General features: G+C 39.1%; 1 protein-coding gene across 1 annotated transcript; it reads right to left on the reverse strand.

Moving 5' to 3' along the window:
- Positions 1-225: 225 nt before the first annotated feature.
- Chek1 (checkpoint kinase 1) lies at positions 226-17,910 on the reverse strand. The gene is made up of 12 exons (XM_021171962.2): positions 17,527-17,910; positions 15,677-15,900; positions 14,646-14,710; positions 14,489-14,558; positions 11,442-11,630; positions 10,249-10,353; positions 8,322-8,417; positions 6,271-6,379; positions 5,544-5,721; positions 5,188-5,319; positions 3,574-3,675; positions 226-1,916 (listed from the first exon to the last, which is right to left on the reverse strand). The coding sequence occupies exons 1-12, from the start codon at positions 17,589-17,591 to the stop codon at positions 1,821-1,823; spliced, it is 1,431 nt and encodes a 476-aa protein (XP_021027621.1). The 5' UTR covers positions 17,592-17,910; the 3' UTR covers positions 226-1,820.
- Positions 17,911-18,379: the final 469 nt, after the last annotated feature.

Here is an 18,379-nt window from a genome sequence, read left to right on the forward strand (position 1 = left end):
AACACAGCTGTAAATATAGTTGTCCTGTCAAAGTCAAGTTGAGCCAGGCATGCTATGGGAGACAGAGTCAGGAAGAAAAGAAACAACCTGGGCCAGTCTCATCTACACAGTGAGGTCCTGTTTCAAAAAACAGTTGTTACAAATTTTAAATAAATTGTTGTATTTTATAAGCAGAAAAAAATAAACAACACACAATTATCACATGACATAGCAATTCTACCTCAGGGTATATACACAAAAAAATTAAAAACAGACTTGAGCAGGTACTTATATATTCATGTTCACACCAGTAATCAATTACATGGACAGAAGGTGGCAACAATCCAAATATACATGATCATATGAAAGAGTATACATATACACACACACACACGCACAGACCTACATAATATGGAGTATTAGTCACCAAAAGGAATGAAGCCTGATATGTTATAACATAGATAAATCCTGAAAACAGTTGTTATGAAGTAAGCCAAACACTAAGAGGCAAATATACAATTCTACTTATATGAAGTACAAGAATATTCAAAAATCATGGAGACCAAAGCAATACAGTTGAGTAGGTGCCAAGTAATGGCGGAAATCAATCATGACTTGAGAGATACAGGCTCGGAAGACAGTACTGCATACCATCAGATGAAGAAGACGATGACATAAAACAGTACAGCGCAGATGAGTCTTGGGGTTCGAATAAGTAGCGTTTTTAACAAGATGGCTGACTTTAACCACAGTGGGACTACAAGTGGGAAACAGGAGACTGAATAGAGTAGGTTCACGTTAACTTCTGAGGATGGGAGAGTTAAGTGGGTGACAACAGCATACACCAACATGTAATAAACTTTAGCCATAAAATTTAAATGTTCTCAACTTTCAGACTAAGTAATGTTGGAATTTATCTACAAAAAGGAATACAGGACCCCAATCATATATTCATATTTTAATATAAATTTTATGAACAAATCAAAGTTTAAGTGAGTGTACAAGGTGAGGAACAAGGATCCGGTCAACTCCTGTATTTCCTTACTCACGTCTCCTTTTCAGTCAGTGTCATCTAGAAACTTGGTGGCTAGCCAATAAGCTCAGAGTTAGATATTGATTTTAAAAATAGAGTTTATTTCTAGAGTAATTAAAATATGGCTGTGAATGTAGAAAAAAATGTTTAAGTGTGTAATTTTTAAAGTAAAGTCACTTAAGCACTAGAGCTTATGATCAACTTTGTGAAAATCCAACCAAATTAGGCTTTATATTTGACAAGCTACACGAGGGGGAAAATTTGCAATTTAAAGCACTTTAACTCAAAAAAGTTTTATAATTGGTCAAGCCCTTGTGCAGCACATATACCCAAACTGAAAATATAGTACATACATTAACATACACGTTTTTGTGGCTGGCCTCATTCACGAACCAATCAACTGTACATGGTCTGTGTTTGTTCATCCTTACAATTAAATAGACAGAGAAGAAAATATTTTGCTTGAGATGAAACAAGCTTTTGATTTTTCAGAAGTGATACTACTACATGGATATAAAAGCTGGCAAACTCAAGTATCCCATAACTTGGTTTCAAATCCAGACAATTTAAACACAGCTGGAGAAATACCAAATGAATTTGATCCATCCTTTCCCCGAAGCATTACATACAATTAAAATACAGTAGTATTTGTATGCCAAACACTACAAATCAGATGTTTGGGTAATGGGAAGAGAACTCTTCAACAAGTATTGTTTGCAGTTTGCAGGATAGGATAATCTTCTCTAGGAAGAAAAATGTCACATAGCAGCACTATATTCACCAGGAATGTGAAGAGCTGACAGCTTCCTCATGTAACAGGAAACCAAACCTTCTGGCTGCTCACAACATCACTGAGCTTCCCTTTAATCTTCAGGAAGTGTCTCTTGAACTCTAATCCATCACCCTATTTTAGGAAAAATATTTTAAAAATATAAAAAAGATTGTATCAAAGAGCACATTCTCATTCCTGATCAGAGAGACAAACACCCTTAACCATGTCCAGTTCCTCTTTGCCGCCTCCTCAATGTTCTTCTCTGAGAACACTGGATTGTAGGTATGCACCAACATTCCAGCTTAGTTATGCATTCCATATAAATCTGACTTGTTTGAAAAGTGTTTTATAACAATTTATGGGTTTTACTAGAGAAGAAACCTTTAACTATATCAAAAATCTAGAAAAGAATTATTTCAACCAGTCTCCCACATACAGAACATAAATTACTCTTCAATCTTTTCTAGAACCATACATAAACTATCAGAAAACAGACATTATATTGCTTTTAATACAGAATAGACTTTTAAACTAAAAATAATAGGGAAGCAAAACGATATTAATCACAAAATCTGTGAAGTTCATTATAATGTACAAGTTTTTAAGGTCATAACTTTTATTTTAAAAAAATAGTAGGTCTTCTATACATGGGACATGTTCTTCTAGCTGGGCTGCCTAGTCTGGCCTCAGTGGGAGTGGAAGTGCCTGGCCTCAAAGAGACATACATGCAGGGTGGGTGTGGGGAGCCCCAGGGCGCCCCCCCATCCTCTCAGAGGAGAAAGGGAGAGGGAGATGGGGAAGGATTTGGGAGGAGGGCAGTGAGCAGGGTGTAAAGTGAATAATTAAAAAAATAGATATTATATACGACTCAAAATAATTTAGTATTCTAAAATATCATAAATTGTAAGTGTCAAGAGGTATAATTTAAATTTTTCTTTTAGTTTTCATTTATCTGTATATATTACAAAAAAAAAAAAAAAATTAGGTAGAACAGAGTCCCATGTAGGGCTGGTCTGAAAACTGGTTGAATTTCTGATAGTTCCACCTACTGAGTGCTGGGAATATAGGCAGATATTGCCACACCTGGCTTATCTGTGCAGAGGATCCAATCTCAGAGCTTGTGCACGCTAAAGCAAGCACTCTACAAACTGTAACTCATCCCTAGCCCTCAAAATTTTTATACTAAGGAAGATGTAGGGGAGCAAGAAAGAAGGGGGAGACAGAGAGAAACAACCAAATAACATTTTAGGAAAGCAGATGAGAGCAAAAGTCAATGTTTATAACACTAAATGAAAAAAATTGAGTTATATTTGCAAATGCCAACTAACTAGTTATAACATATTCATGTGGATATACTCCAAAACTTTCTGAGGAAGTCTGAAACCACATAGGATGGAGCTTCACATGGCATATACCATCTGCATTCCTATGTATACAGAGCTAAATCTATAAATATGGCATAGTAAGAGTAATAGTAGTAAAATAGAGCAATTATAACAATAGTCTATAATAAAACTGCCAGCATTACCACTCTTACCCTTTGGAGTCATTACTAAAGCTACCACTAAACAAAAACCATATAGTACTTCCACAGTTATTATGAAAACCAAAATTAAATGACAGGCGAGAGAGGGGGGGGGGAGGGGGGAGGGAGGGAGGGAGGGAGGGAGGGAGGGAGGGAGGGAGGGAGGGAGGGAGACCACTGTAAGTAAAATATAAAGCCATTTTGAAAAGCTACATAGAAATATTTCCATAGAAAAATACTATGAATAAAATCTATGAAAAATACCTTAGAAAGTCGGAAGTCAACCAGTATCTTCTCATCCATTTCTACCAAATTTATTTTGAAAATCAACTTATTGTTTCTTCTATCAGTTGTTGATACAGTAACCTAAGACAATAAAAAATAAGGTCAAGCCACAAACACACATGAACAGAAAATAGTCTTAACAGTTCTTGGTTAACGGAGTATCATGAAGAACACCATACATTTCAAGGCTGGAGAGATGGCTCAGGTTAAAAGCACTTGCCACTCTCTCTCCCACTCCTGGCACCCATGTCAGGGGGCTCTCAGCCACCTAGGATTCTAGCTCCAAAGGATCTGATGTTTCCACAGTCACTGACATACACATGTACACCGGCACAGTCTTTACACATAAGCGTAAAATTAAAAAATAAATAAATAACCTTATTGAAAGGAAGAAAGGAAGGAAGGAAGGAAGAGAGAAAGAGAGAAAGAAAGAAAGAGAGAAAGAGGGAAAGAGGGAAAGAGAGAAAGAGAGAGAGAGAAAGAGAGAGAAAGAGAGAGAGAGAAAGAGAGAGAAAGAGAGAGAGAAAGAGAGAGAGAGAAAGAGAAAGAGAGAAAGAGAGAAAGAGAGAAAGAGAGAAAGAGAGAGAAAGAGAAAGAGAGAAAAAGAGAGAAAAAGAGAGAAAGAGAGAAAGAGAGAAAGAGAGAAAGAAGAGAGAAAGAGAGAAAGAAAGAGAGAAAGAGAGAAAGAGAGGAGAGAAAGAGAGAAAGAGAGGAGAGAAAGAAAGAAAGAAAGAAAGAAAGAAAGAAAGAAAGAAAGAAAGAAAGAAAGAAAGAAAGAAAGCTGTCTCTCTCTCCAACCTAAACCAAGTTATAAGTTAGAACTTTAGTCTAAGTGAACTTTTAGTTTAAAAAAAAAAAAAAAGGTATTTTAGCAAAGCAGAATTGAAAGAAAAACCAATCAAAAGGAATAGGAATAGAGTGAAGACTGGAGGTGTAGCTTAGTAGTAAAGCACTTGCCCAGCATACACAATGCCTGGGTTCAATCCCCAATACTGTAGCCAATCAATCAGTCACATATATGAGAAAGAAAACAAGATTATTATATACAGTACAAGAGCAGCCGGGCATGGTAGCAAACACCTTTAATCCCAGCAATCAGGAGGCAGAGTAAGCAGATCTCTGTGAGCTCCAGGTTAGCTGGCTCAGGACAGCCAGGGCTCTGTTACACAGAGAAACCCATCTCAAAGAAATAAAAAAACAAACAACAAAAAAAAAAAAATACAAGAAAGACAATGGGAAGCTATTTGAGGCTGAAAAACTAGAACAATAATGACATGATATTGTTAGTAAGTAGCTCTAAGCAGCTCGGGCAAGATGACCGATGGGAGAGAAAGAGGGCAGCCAAGAGCCAGCACCAAGACCCCAAACATGGAGGCAGGCACATCTTCAACTGCAGCTTAATATAAAATACTAACTTCGGAGGTTTTTGAAAACACAAGACAAAAAAACACATACAAAAAAACTCTTAAAACTTTCAATTGTTTCTTTTTCAAATTATTTATATTTTTAGAATGCTCACTGATCACTAATAACTTTTACTCAAATATTTAATTTTCTATGGGAAAAGAAGTATCAAAAACTAACAAAACCTACCTGATTCATACAACTCTTCTTCCACTGATAGCCCAACTTTTCGAAGGTCTCTTTCAGGCATTGGTAAGATTTGTCCGCATCCAATTTAGTAAAGAATCGTGTCATCCTCTTGACCAGGCGCTGCCAGGGGTTCTGCACATCAGAGAAGAGAACTGAATCAATCCAGTGTGACCAGTTTACAGCAATTAGTCTGAAATTCTTTTCTTTAGCTTAGGCTTCTTCCCCTTATGGCCTCCTCTAATTATTTCTTACTTATCCAAATAATATGTATCAACTAAAAGTATTAATACCATATACCTAAGATTTAAGACAACAAAAATAAAAAGCAAGTTATTTGAAAAAATCAAGTTCCTTACCTGTGAAGACCCAGGGGTACCGAGTAACTGACTGTTTACAAGCATATGCTCAGGACACGTAGGCTGGGAAAAACTGATGCCCTGAACCAGTTTGTCCACATTCGAGGGACCAGTGTCCCACAAGGAAAGCCCTGTCCTCGGCTCTGGCTGGGAACTAGAGAACTTCACGGTTTCTTCACTGAGACATTAAAAGAGAAGAAAAGAATGGCTTCAAGTCTCTGTTTTTAAGGTGGCTTCATTCTTTCTAATTATTCATTTTTGTGTTTGTTTATTTGAGACAAGATTACATCTTGTTGCCTAGATTGGCCTGGCCTGGCAATCTTTCCTCCTGCCTCAGCCTTCCAATTAGCAGTTACCTGGGACTATAAGTGTATAGGGTACAGAGTCAGACTAAAAATGTCTTTAAATAAAACCTACCAGGATTTTCTTATATCACACAATCATTCTCATTTTGGTAAAATTATTTGCATTATTAAGTAAAATATATACATGTTTTATTCTCTGTGGGGAATAACTACATTTAAGAAAGGGACTTAATCTGCCAATTCATGGTAGTACAAACTTGTAATCACAACACTCAGGAAGCAGACACAGAAGGATCAATACAATATACAAGTTCAAGACCAGAGTGGGCTACCCAGTTCCAGTTCTGTCGAGGTTATTTAGTAAGACACTATCTCAAAAAGGGGGGGGGGGGCTAGAAAAATTTAATTTTTGTAAGTTTTACCTGGAACCACTATTTACTGGAGAAAAGTCCAAATTGGAATGAACGTGCTTAGAGAATCCACTAGAAGACTCTGACATACCACCTGATGTGGCGCGTGGCCTCTTTGCTCCTAAAAAAAAGGAACAAATACAAATCTTCTATTCAAGTATTTAATCCAACTAGCAATTTAAATAAATAAAGCCGCATCTAAATCCATTTATTGACTGCAAAGTAATATAAACTTTTTAAAAACAATTTTATGTTTAAATAAAGGAATGTTACACTAATGCTTCACAAAGGCCACAATTTTAATGCCATATTTTATGGGTAACATGATGGTCAACAAAAGACTAGCTCAATGACCAGAACTTTTAAAATTTTTAAATAACTCAGTAAAGAACGACAATCAATACAGAATAAGGCCCTCAGCTAGACTACATCAGGGCATGCTACTTGTCTCCTCACACTTTCTAAGAAAGAATTATTTCAAAACTTCTGTTCTCTTCTGAAATTGATACCACCCACCATTCCATTACTTAGCATGATATACTATCCTGTATTTAGAAAAATTAATGTCATAATGTCAACAGACATAAAATAACACAGTATGTCACTACCAAATCTGCAAATATATTTCTTATGCCTCTCTTCACATACACATTTCTCCCCCTCCTCACCTGCCTCCCCCTCTCCCCTTTCCCTGTCTCCCTCCCCTTCTGCTCCCTCCTCTCCCTCTCTCCCTTTCTCCCTCTCCCCCCCCCCTTACCCCCCAACCTGACCCTCTCTCACCCCACCTCTCTCCTCCCCTTTCCCCCTTCCTCTCTCTCCCTCCCTCCCTCTCTCTCTCTCCTGGAGAGCTTACTCAGCTCCATAAAATGAAAGTTTCTCCTCCAAAGTTACCAGAACAGCACTTGGGAGTCACCATGAAATCTTCATAATCTATTATAATCTAAGCATTCACCAGTCCAATCATTTCAACTTTTTGAAACCCATCACCTTTCTACAATGCCACTACCACTAACATATTCCAAGCTACCATCTTCTCACATCTAAACCCCTACTGTAAAATCCCACATAACTTTTTCTTAAAACATTTGTTTTTAGATTTTATATTTTTATTTTATATATATGAGTAGTACACTGTAGCTGTCTTGAGACACACCAAAAGAGGGCATGGGATCCTGTTATAGATGGTTGTAAGCCACCATGTGGTTGGTGGGAATTGAACTCAGGACCTCTGGAAGAGCAGTCAGTGCTCTTAACCCCTGAGCCATCTCTCCAGTCCCAAATCCCACATTACTTAATCTCTTCCTACTCATCAAAAATAATGAAGTATTCAGAAAGAAACACTCTTAAAACCAAACACATCAGCTTGTCATTTTCTTGCTTAAAGCCCCTCAAACGTGTCCTAGTGATGGTGAGTTCCAGGATAAATTCTAAACACATTCCAGAAAGGCCCTCCTATAACTTGGTTATCTGCCTTTCCCAAATCAATTCAAACCTCCCCTGCATCTCTACCCACTCACTCCGCAAGCATTTCCTGAGTACCACTGGCTAATGATAAACAAGAAACACAATGTCTGTGTTATACTGACCTGATCTTTTAAGTCCTTCAAATACACTTGACCCACTAAATCTAAGATTTGTCCAAATGCTGCTGCTTCTGCTCAAGTCAAACATGCCTCACCTATTAACACTTTAATCTTCAAAATTTAGACTTTACATCATTTCCTCATGAAGAAAATAAATCTTTCTTGTTTTATTAGAGTCCCATCAAACATTGAGATATAGCACTCTCTTTAGCTATTAATAAACAAAAATAGTTTTCACATTTGTTTTTCCTATTAGATATTAAAATCTTTTTTTTTTTTTTTGGTTTTTCAAGACAGAGTTTCTCTGTGTAGCCCTGGCTGTCCTGGAACTCACTCTGTAGACCAGGGTGGCCTCGAACTCAGAAATCCGCCTGCCTCTGCCTCCCGAGTGCTGGGATTAAAGGCGTGTGCCACGACGACAGCAGACCATAGTTATTTTACAACACTGGTTTGTGGTATTTTGTAAGTATCTATGTTTACCTCTGTTAAGTGGTTTGTTGTACCATCTATCTTTCTTAATGTCTGGGATGGTGATCCTTGCTGATGGAGTCTCAACTAGAATTTTATGAAGCAAAGCTGAAAAGAAAATAAAACAGTATTTGTAAATGGGGTTCGCAGATTAGACAAACCATAAGACATAAAAGCCAAAAACATGATACACGCCTACAACCTTAATAGTTGAAAGGCACAGGCAGGATGCTTGAGGCCAGCTTGGGAAATATATATTAATTTTAAAAGGAACTTGTACAATCCCCAACATCAAAAACATAATCCAGGGGGCTGGTGAGATGGCTCGGGAGTTAAGCTCACAACCATCTATAAAGGGATCTGATGCCCTCTTCTGGCAATGTAGGTGTACATACAGAAGAGCACTCCTACATTTAAAAAAAAATTCATACATAAATCAATTCTTTTAAACCAGGAATGAAAAGTGACTCAGCTTTTAGTCCCAGCTTTCAGAAGGCTGAGAGGATTGCCACACTCAGGTCCAGCCTGAGATTCAGGCCAGCATGGGCCAACACAGACCTTGTCTCCCAAAACAGACAGGACAAGCGTGCTAGCATCTGAAGGTGGAGTCTGGAAAACCAAAATCATCCTCTCCTACACAACTGAGCTCAGGGCTCGGCCTGGGCTAAACAAGACTGTTTCAAAATCAAAGCCAACAACAATCAAACATAAAAATTAACCCACAGAAACACCAAATGAGAATGCAAATAATTTTACAAAAAAAAAAAAAAATAGAGTAGAAAAGACCTTTCTAAAAAGCATGACAATGTAAGTCAAAAACCAAAATTGACAAGAATTGACAAGAATTCAGGTATGAAAAATTCAAAACATCTGCACATTAAAATATCCAGCAAAATTAAAATAAATAATAAACTCTAGGAAATACTGCAACAAACATTATATACATTAATGCGTTATGAAAAAACCCTCAAAGGATTAAGAAAAACTATAAACTTCTTTGCTCAAACAGAGCAAAATTTAAAAAGCTTAAAAAGCTTTAAAAAACAGTCTTATTGGTTAAAAAAAAAACTCATTTTTGCCATGCATAGTAGTGTATTTAATGCCAGTATTCATTAGGCAGAGGCAGACCAATATCTCTGAATATGAAAGTCAGCCTGGTCTATTATATATAGTAAGTTCCAGGCCAGCCTGGTCTACATAGTAAGTTCCAGACCACCCAAGGATACAATGAAACCCAGTGTTTCGAAATCCAACAAAAAGTAACATGAATAAATGACAAAATGGTACAAACTTTAAAAAGTAAATTTGTGAAATAAGGGGCAACACTTAAAAGGGGAAATACATAGTCTCTTAGCCCTCCAGTCTTGCTTGTAGGAGAAGAAAAAACTTTAATCAAATAAAGGACACAGAAGCATCAAGCAACATGGACACTTATCATACTTCTTCTCTAAAAGTAAAGTTAAGGAGAAACCCAAATCTCTAAACTGAAAGAGTAAAATATATCCACATAATGAGTACCATCAGTCTTTAAAAATATGATCCAGGCCCGTAATTAAAGATGTGGAAAAATGCTGAGCATCACAACTAAAGAGTTATGAAATTGGATTTACCTTTTGCAAACGCATATACTTATAACTAATATACATACAGTATACATTTCATATATAGATTTTTAAAAATATTTTTAAAAGTGTATTTCCAAATGCCACAATTATAGAGTTGTTCCCTTCCTCCTTTCCTCCCTTCCTCCCTCTCGACCTACATTTTCTAAGGTAGTTAAAAGGACTACAGAGAAGAAAAAGGAAGAAGGAAGTCAGAAAAGAAGGAGGAGGAGGAGGAAGAAGAGAAGAAGAAGTAGGGGAGAAAGTTAAGAAAAAAATCAACCAACACGACACTATCACGCACAGAATCAATCCTTTCAAACATCCCAGTTAGTTACCCAGAGGAGCAGAATCGATTTTTTTCCAAGGATTGAGATAGGTTTTTTTTTCTTTCCAATCAGAATATTCCTGACAGCTATCACTGGGCTGGTCCCACGGCAATTCTAAAAATAAAACAAGTTGCAGTTTTTGAGTGTTCATAAAGTTACGTAACAAATATGTCAAGAAAAATAAGCACATAAAAGGAAAATGAACAACATAAAAAGAATACACTTTTTCTCCACAGTAATTCAATATGGTTTTCATGCTAAGTTTCATAGAAACTTACTCTTTTCAAAGGGATCATATTAAAGATGGAGATACAACTTAGTGACAGAATTCTTGCCTGTCAGGTATTGGGCCCTGGGTTTAATCTCCAACAACCCCAAAGGAAGTGTTGAGATTTTTAATTTAATGGTTATACTTCATGAAAATAAACCTCTGGGTTACAAGTTTCAAGGTCGTTAAGAATAAGATATAAAGTATAATGGGTTAAAAGTTTATTTCCCACTACAGTTTATACCAAAATCTCAACCCCCAAGATAATGAATATGAGAGCTTATTTGGAGGATCTAGCAGGAATCAAAGCTACTCAATACACTGCCTGAAGGCTCTCTTCTATCCAGGAAAAGTTGTTCTCCTCAATTGAGCCCACATCAGCCTCACCAGGCAAATCAACCAAATCAACCCAAGCCATCAATGAAGGGACGCTGTTGCAGCCAGATCACTCACTCCCATTCCCAGTGTGATGATTCTGGAGGTGGGGCCTTTGTGGGGTGACTGGGTCATGAGTATGAAAGCCCTCAAAAGTGGGATTTGGGTCCTTATGACGACACTAAAGAGTCTGTCTCTCCTCTCAGTAAGGTGCTCAACTGTAAGGCAGGAAGAGAGAGAGCCCTCAGAAAATGACCATGCTGGCAACTTCACCACCCAGACTTCAAGCCTTCAAGTTCTATATGGAATAAATCTGTATATAACCCACTCACTGAACAGTGAGTAACCGGCTTAGTAACTATAGCCCTAGGCGATAAGTTAAACACTAACATAAAACTATTAAAGAGCTGAAAAGATGCACCCACGATTAAAGGCTGGGCTCACAACCTTTTCTATTACAGAATTAAGGTTCCCTAGGGTTATTTAATCTTTATTATTTTGGTATAAGAAATCTGACTTTTCAGAGAAAAGAAGTTTTCTCATGATTATATAGCCTTACCTCCAGCCAACATTGCAGTAAGTACTATTCCACAGGACCAAACATCAACTGGTTCTGCATGGAATTCTTTTCTCTTTAGAAGCTCTGGAGCAACATAAGGTAAAGTCCCACACATCTTGTTCAGTAAGCGTTCACGATTATTATGCCGAAATACTGTTGCCAAGCCAAAGTCAGAGATTTTGAGGTTATCTAAACCAAAAGAAAAAAAAGACAACTTTGGAGTAAAAGGTTTGCAAATATATATATACACATATATAAATTACTGGAAGTAGCACTGGTTTTGCTTAGGGCTTATAGAACTTTTCTACCTGAAAATGAGCAAAAGGAATCTATGTATGTCATAGGCTGGTCTGATTCACCCCCCCCCCACCTCCAACACATATGTTGCTGCCTTGTAGGGCTGCCTCAGTAGGAGAGGATGTGCCTAGTCCTGTAGAGACTTGATGCCCCAGGGTGGAAGGATAATGGAGGAAAAACCCTCTCAGAGGTGAAGGGGAGGAGGGACGGGAGGAAGAACTCTTCAACGGGGTACAGGGAAGGGGCAACATATGAGATGTAAATAAGTAAAATAATTAATACAAAATAAATCTATGTATATGGAAAAGAAGAAAAAGTAAAAGGCATCATCATTTATACTCAACTTAGCAAAGTCCTTATCTTCTTACAGAAAGAGAAATATCATCAACGGAAAAACTAGTTGGCAACAGGTTAAATAAGGATGCTGTAGATGCCCTCCTGGAAACAAACCCAGGAAGACAGCATAGTAAAGCCCTTCACTGAGACTGTGGAGGATAAGGAGTCAACGACAAAGCTGGTAATTAAGCATGGCTTCCTAACATGCAAGTAACAGGCACTGTGTCAGCCAATGCAGGTAGGAAATAAAATCAGTGAGACACTAATAATAAACTGTGGTTATCCTGATTATAAAAATATAGACATCAGAGAACGTTGTAGCAAAAGGATTTAAGAAATTAAGGGAAATCCTATAATGAGGGATTATCAATAAGTACAGTCTTTTTAAAAAGCATTCTGGCCAAAGTGTCAAAATTTGAAATATTCACTCTTTGAACTAACAATTCTCACTGAGACCATACCCACCCACAGCAGAAATTCCACATTCACAAATGTAAGGATATTGTAATATCAGTTATAAATGTCCATCAAAAAACAACAAGATCTCATATATATACAATGAATATAGAAGTAATTAACAAAAACAAAGTATATACATACTCATATAGATCAGATATATAAGAAAAAGGCTAATAGCATAACAAATATCAACGATATCAACCAACCAGACCCCTCCAGAGCTCCCAGGGACTAAACCACTAACCAAAGAGTATACATGAAGAGATCCATGACTCCAGTCACATATGCAGCAGAGGGTGGCATTGTCTGGCATCAATGTGAGGAAAGGCCCTTGGTCCTATGAAGGCTCAATTCCCCAATGTAGGGGAATGCTGGGATGGTGAGGTGGGAGTCTTGGGGGCACCCTCATAGAAGCAGGGGGCAGGGATGAGATGGAGGGGTTCCAGAAAGGAAACCAAGAAAGAGGATAACATTTGAAATGTAAATACATAAAATATCCAATTAAAAAATTTAAGAAAGAGAGAGAGAGAGAGAAAGATCAGCATCACTGAGGTGAAATCTTCTGGGAAGTGTTTTCTGAAAGCACAAAGAAGCTGTGTTCCAGAGATAGCCAAGGTTGTACCTCTCGCTGCAGCTGTACTTGGTAATGTGTAAGAGTTACTCAGGTGGTACTGGTTTTGAAGGCATGAAGGGGTCATGAAGAGTAGCTGAGGCTCAGCACTGTGAGAGGCCAAAGAAGGCCATTGGTGAAGGTGCAGCCTCAGTTGCAGTTGATGGCCCATGACTGAAGGGGTAATGCAAAGGAGTTGAGTCTTGGCACTGTGAAGAAAGCCTATGAGAAGTTATTGGTGAAGCCCAGTTGCAGCAGAAGCCAGCAGTGTTTTGGAGATGCCAGTACCATGAGATGACCACAGCAGTAGAGTGGATCAACCTGAGCTTAGAATGCTACAAACGGCAGACCTGGAGAAGCACTTTAGAGGAGCCCAGAAGATCATGTGAGGATCCCAGACACTGATACAAGAAGCTGTAACATTTAAGCTGCCTTGGAGACCCCAAGATTTTCAAGATGTCAGAGATATAGGTTATCTCCTGAGGAATGCTGCTAACAGGGAGTGGAACCAGCCCAGGAAAAGAAGTTTGTTGCAGTAAACAAAAATGAAAAAGGAATTGGAAATCTGAAAACTGCTGACATCAGACATGGAGATGCAGAGTTTGGCATTTGCCCAGTTGGTTCTCTATCTTGCTTTGGGGATTTCAGTTAAGTGATTGGATGGATCCGAGAAGAGACTTTGAACTTTAACATTGTTAAGACTGCTACAGACTATGGGGAAATGTATGTATGCAATGTTTAGGTATGGCCTCCATAGACTCATGTATTTGAACAAGTCTATAGGGGCCAGGAAGTGAAATGTGATGGTCTGTATATGCTTGGGTTGGGGAGTAGCACTATTAGGAGGTGTGTCCTTGTTGGAGTAGGTATGTCATTGTGGGTGTGGGCTTTAATACCCTAGTCCTAGTTATCTGGAAAAGAATATTCTGCTACCAGTCTTCAGATGAAGATATAGAACTCTCAGCTCCTCCTGAACCATGGCTTCCAGGATGCTGCCATGTTCCTTCCTTGATGATAATGGACTGAACCTCTGAACCTGTAAGCCACCCCCAATTAAATGTTGTCCTCATAAGAGTTGCCTCGGTCATGATGTCTGTTCCCAGCAGTAAAACTGTAACTAAGACACAGGTCTATATGATTAACCTAAAATATAACAGGGCTGAAGAAATGGCTCAGCAGTTAAGAGCTTTTCCAGAGATCTTTAAGTTCAGTTCCCAGCAATCCAAAAATAGTGATTCACAATCCTCTAAACTGAGATCTGATGTGCTCTTCTGAGAGGCAGGTGTACATACAGACACAGTACTCATGCAATAGATAGATAGCATTAACAAAATATTAATCTTACCCCTTTCATCCAAGAGGAGGTTTTCTGGTTTAATATCCCTGTGAGTTATTCCAATTCCATGAAGATAAACCTAAGTGGGAGGTCAAAACAGTAGAATTTAGCAACTCGCATTATTGATGCTAATTTTAAGCAAGGGGAAAGAGGCTGTAGTACCTACCACCCCTTCCATGAGTTGGTGGAAGAACCTCTGAGCATCTTGTTCAGGCATCCCTATGTCTGGCTCTGGAAGAAACAATTATAGTCTACTGAAAGATTATAATCAGGCATCAACCATACAGGCTCTTAATTCATATCTCACTATGTTTATACTTAAGCAAACGGAAATGCATATTATCAAAAGACTGAAGTCCATTAACAAATACATCACTGAATAACTCACATCTCCCTAGAAGCTAAATAATAAAAATAAGCTAACATCATAGGAAAGTAATTTAAAAGTATCAAAGGATTTTAATCTTATACTAACCCCAGTGGACTTCATTTCCTTCAAATGTCTCCCTACTTCTTCTAACACAAAGCTCAGGGCTGGAAAGATGGCTCAGAAGTTAAGAGCACTAGCTGCACTTCTATAAGACCAAAATTTGGCTCTCAGCACGCACATGACTCATATAACCATTTGTAAGCTCCAGGGGATCCAGTACCCTCTTCAAGCCTCTGATAGCACAGACATGCCTCCATAGGCACCAGGTGTGCACATGGTACACAGAATATAAAACAGCCATAAAATAAATAAATAATGTTAAATAGTTCCCAATGACTGCCAACAGAGAGGTCATGTACAATTTCACTACATAACAGACTTAAATCATAAAACTTTTACATCACAAAGTCAATTCCTCCAATTTTACTGTTACATAACCAATTCTGAAATAAAATTGATCTAACTAACATTTAAAAATGCAGCTAAGAGAGTTGGGTGGTGGTGATACACACTTTAATCCCAGCACTCTGGAAGCAAAGGCAGATAATTTCTGAGTTCAAGGTCAGCCTGGTCTACAGAGTGAGTACCAGGACAGCCAGGGCTACACAGAGGAACCTTTTCTCTAAAAACCAAATAAACAGCTGACAACGTGGTTTCATAGTAGACCAGTTGAAGGGCCTGTGGAAAGATGGTGGGTTTCATGTCCAGCAGCACACACAACGTATAAAGGTGTTCAGTAAAATATTTATCTTAAATCTTTTCCATACCTATTCTATCAAAAAGTTCTCCTCCACTACAGTACTCCAGAAACAGATACTGGATATTGCCTTCCCTCCTGTGGCCATAGAATTTCACCACATTCTCATGGTTTAACATTTTATTGATGCAGATCTCTTTCTTAATATTTTCTGGACAGTCTATGGCCCGCTTCATGTCTACAATTTTCACTGCAACAGCTTCTTCAGTTATTCTATTCACAGCAAGTTGAACTCTTAAAAAGAAAGAGAAAAAGTTACATTTTCACCTCAGAATTCCCTTTCTCCTAAATCTTCAAAAGATTACTGATACACACCTGTAATTCCAGCAGTCTAGAGACAAAAGGGTTCAAGTTCAAACCCAGCCTAGACTGCAAAGAAACTTTCAAAGAAAAAAAAAAAAAAACCCTAGCAGCGGGTGGAGGCACATGTCTTTGAAAAGCAGAGGCAAGCAGAGCTCTTGGAGTTTGGTGCCAATGAGACATTCACTCTACAAACAAAACTAGGGGGGTGAGGATGCCTGAGGGGTGGCCTGGAGAGAAGGCTCAGCATTTCAGTGCACTTGCTTCAGACCTCAGTAGTTTCCAGCACCCACATGGTAGCTCACAATCATTTGTAATTTCCAGTTCTGGGGGATCCCACACTTCTGGCCCTCTGTGGGCAAACACTCATCCATATTTTAAAAATACATAAGTCTTAAGAAGAAAAAAAGCTTCAAAAAGTTAGATGTAACACATCCCAAACTATTCTTCCTTTCTTCATCAAGGAAAATGAAATGGTCTCTGCTATGTTCTCAGAAGCATTGAGACAAATGCGAAGCACTGCAGTTAATGCTCCAAGAAAGTCTTGGAAACTTGGAAACCTTGTGCTTGCAAGTTATCTAATAACTGACCATGTTTTGAAAGACAATAACAAGTCTACAATGCATCACATATATACATGATCTAGTAATACAACAGCATTGCTTTATACTTATTAATCGCATGCATATATGCCTGAGCCAACTACTGAACACATCTTTAAGGTAAGAACCATTAATTCTATCAACAGATGGAGAAGCAAAGGCACATAAAGCTTGCTCAAGAACACAAGTACAACCAGGATCAGCTGAGTGTGAAGATCTGAAATTAGGCAGGATGCCGCCAGGGTCTTTTCATTATCTCATTTAAAATTCTAAGATTTGTTAGGAAAACGATTCTTTTATAAAAGAAAATTTTATAAAAGTAAAATTAAAAAAAAAGAAAGAAAGAAAGAAAGAAAGAAAGAAAGAAAGAAAGAAAGAAAGAAAGAAAGAAACTGGACTGACAAACACAGGCTTGTCATACCTACCTGGGAGGCTACAGTGTACAAGTTCAAGGCCAACCTAGGCAATTTAACAAGATTTTGATCTGAACAAAAACAAATGTAAGAAGAAATTTGTTGTTTTACAGGCCTAGAAATGTAGCTCGTGGCAGAGCCTACGCCCAGCATGTGTGATGCACTAGGTTCAATGTCCATGATCACAAAAGAGGAGGAACAGGTGTGGATGTGCTTCACTCACTCAGAGCCTTGGTGTACAAATCCATGCTCTTTGCCACTTGAAATAAAGGACTTTTTTTAAGTGTGTACTCAGACAACAGGTGGAAAACTAAAGCAAGCAAACAGGTAATATTTAAATTAGGAAGACCATGGTGATGGCTAGGCAGGTTAAGCCTCTTGCTGTCAGGCCTAATGATCGATCCCTCCGAACCTTCAAAAGAACCAGCTCCTGCAAGTTCTCTTCTGACCTCCACAGGTGCAGGCACCATAGCAGGACGGACACAGACACACAGACAGACACACACACACTGCAATAAGAAATTAAAATGAGGACTCAAACTTACTCTCCATAGGCACCTTCTCCCAAAGTTTGCACCAAATCCCAGTCTTCCACAAAAGGCACTGCCATGACTCCAAGCACAGCGACTGTAAAATGCAGGATCCCAGAAAATACTGGGGATGAGTGTAAACTCTCATCACCTGTAATGCCACTGAGCCATGTCTCCTGCTATGATTCCGCACGACTTTCTTTTCATCTTACATCTGAACCATATTTACCCACGTCATAATACTAAACTTGAACATTTTGTCCTGTTTATCACAAATCCTGTTTCCACGTTCGTCCTCCATCCGCCTTTATGCAAAACTGAGCACTTGCTTGGCTCGAGGGTTGCAAGACAAGAGCTTTCGGGTGAATGATCCGGAAAGGGAGATGCGGGCAGGGCAGGGTGCGGGGGTGGGGAGCAGCTGGGTGTAACTACGGTCATTACTGCCAGAGCAGCCCCTCCTCCCACCCGCTCACTTCCAATTCCCACCCCAACGGCACGTGTCCCCAGCACCCGGAGGGAACAGGGCGGGGCCATGCCGCGGAGAGAAGCGGGAGGCAGGGACCCCTAGAGCCGGGAAAGCATGCGAACCCCGGAGCTTTACAATCGCTCTGGTCCCTTTATGCTGGAGAGCCACCGGCCACCCGCACCAGCCCGGGCTCCGGGCGGCCCTCCCCACTCTCTGCTAGTCTGGACCACTCCCTCACCGCGCCCGTCCGCACTAAACAAGCCCTCTGGGTCCTTTGCTGGAGTTCTTTCCCACTGTTCAGGACGCCCTTCTCACCAAGCAGTTCTTTGCCAGCTGCCACAGGAATCCAAATGCACAACTTTTCCCGCCAAGACCTGCTTGCGTCATGCTGTCGCAAAAGCA

The sequence above is a fragment of the Mus caroli genome, unplaced genomic scaffold (genome assembly GCF_978045245.1).
Source record: "Mus caroli unplaced genomic scaffold, Mus_caroli_1 scaffold_11, whole genome shotgun sequence".
NCBI lineage: Eukaryota > Metazoa > Chordata > Mammalia > Rodentia > Muridae > Mus > Mus caroli.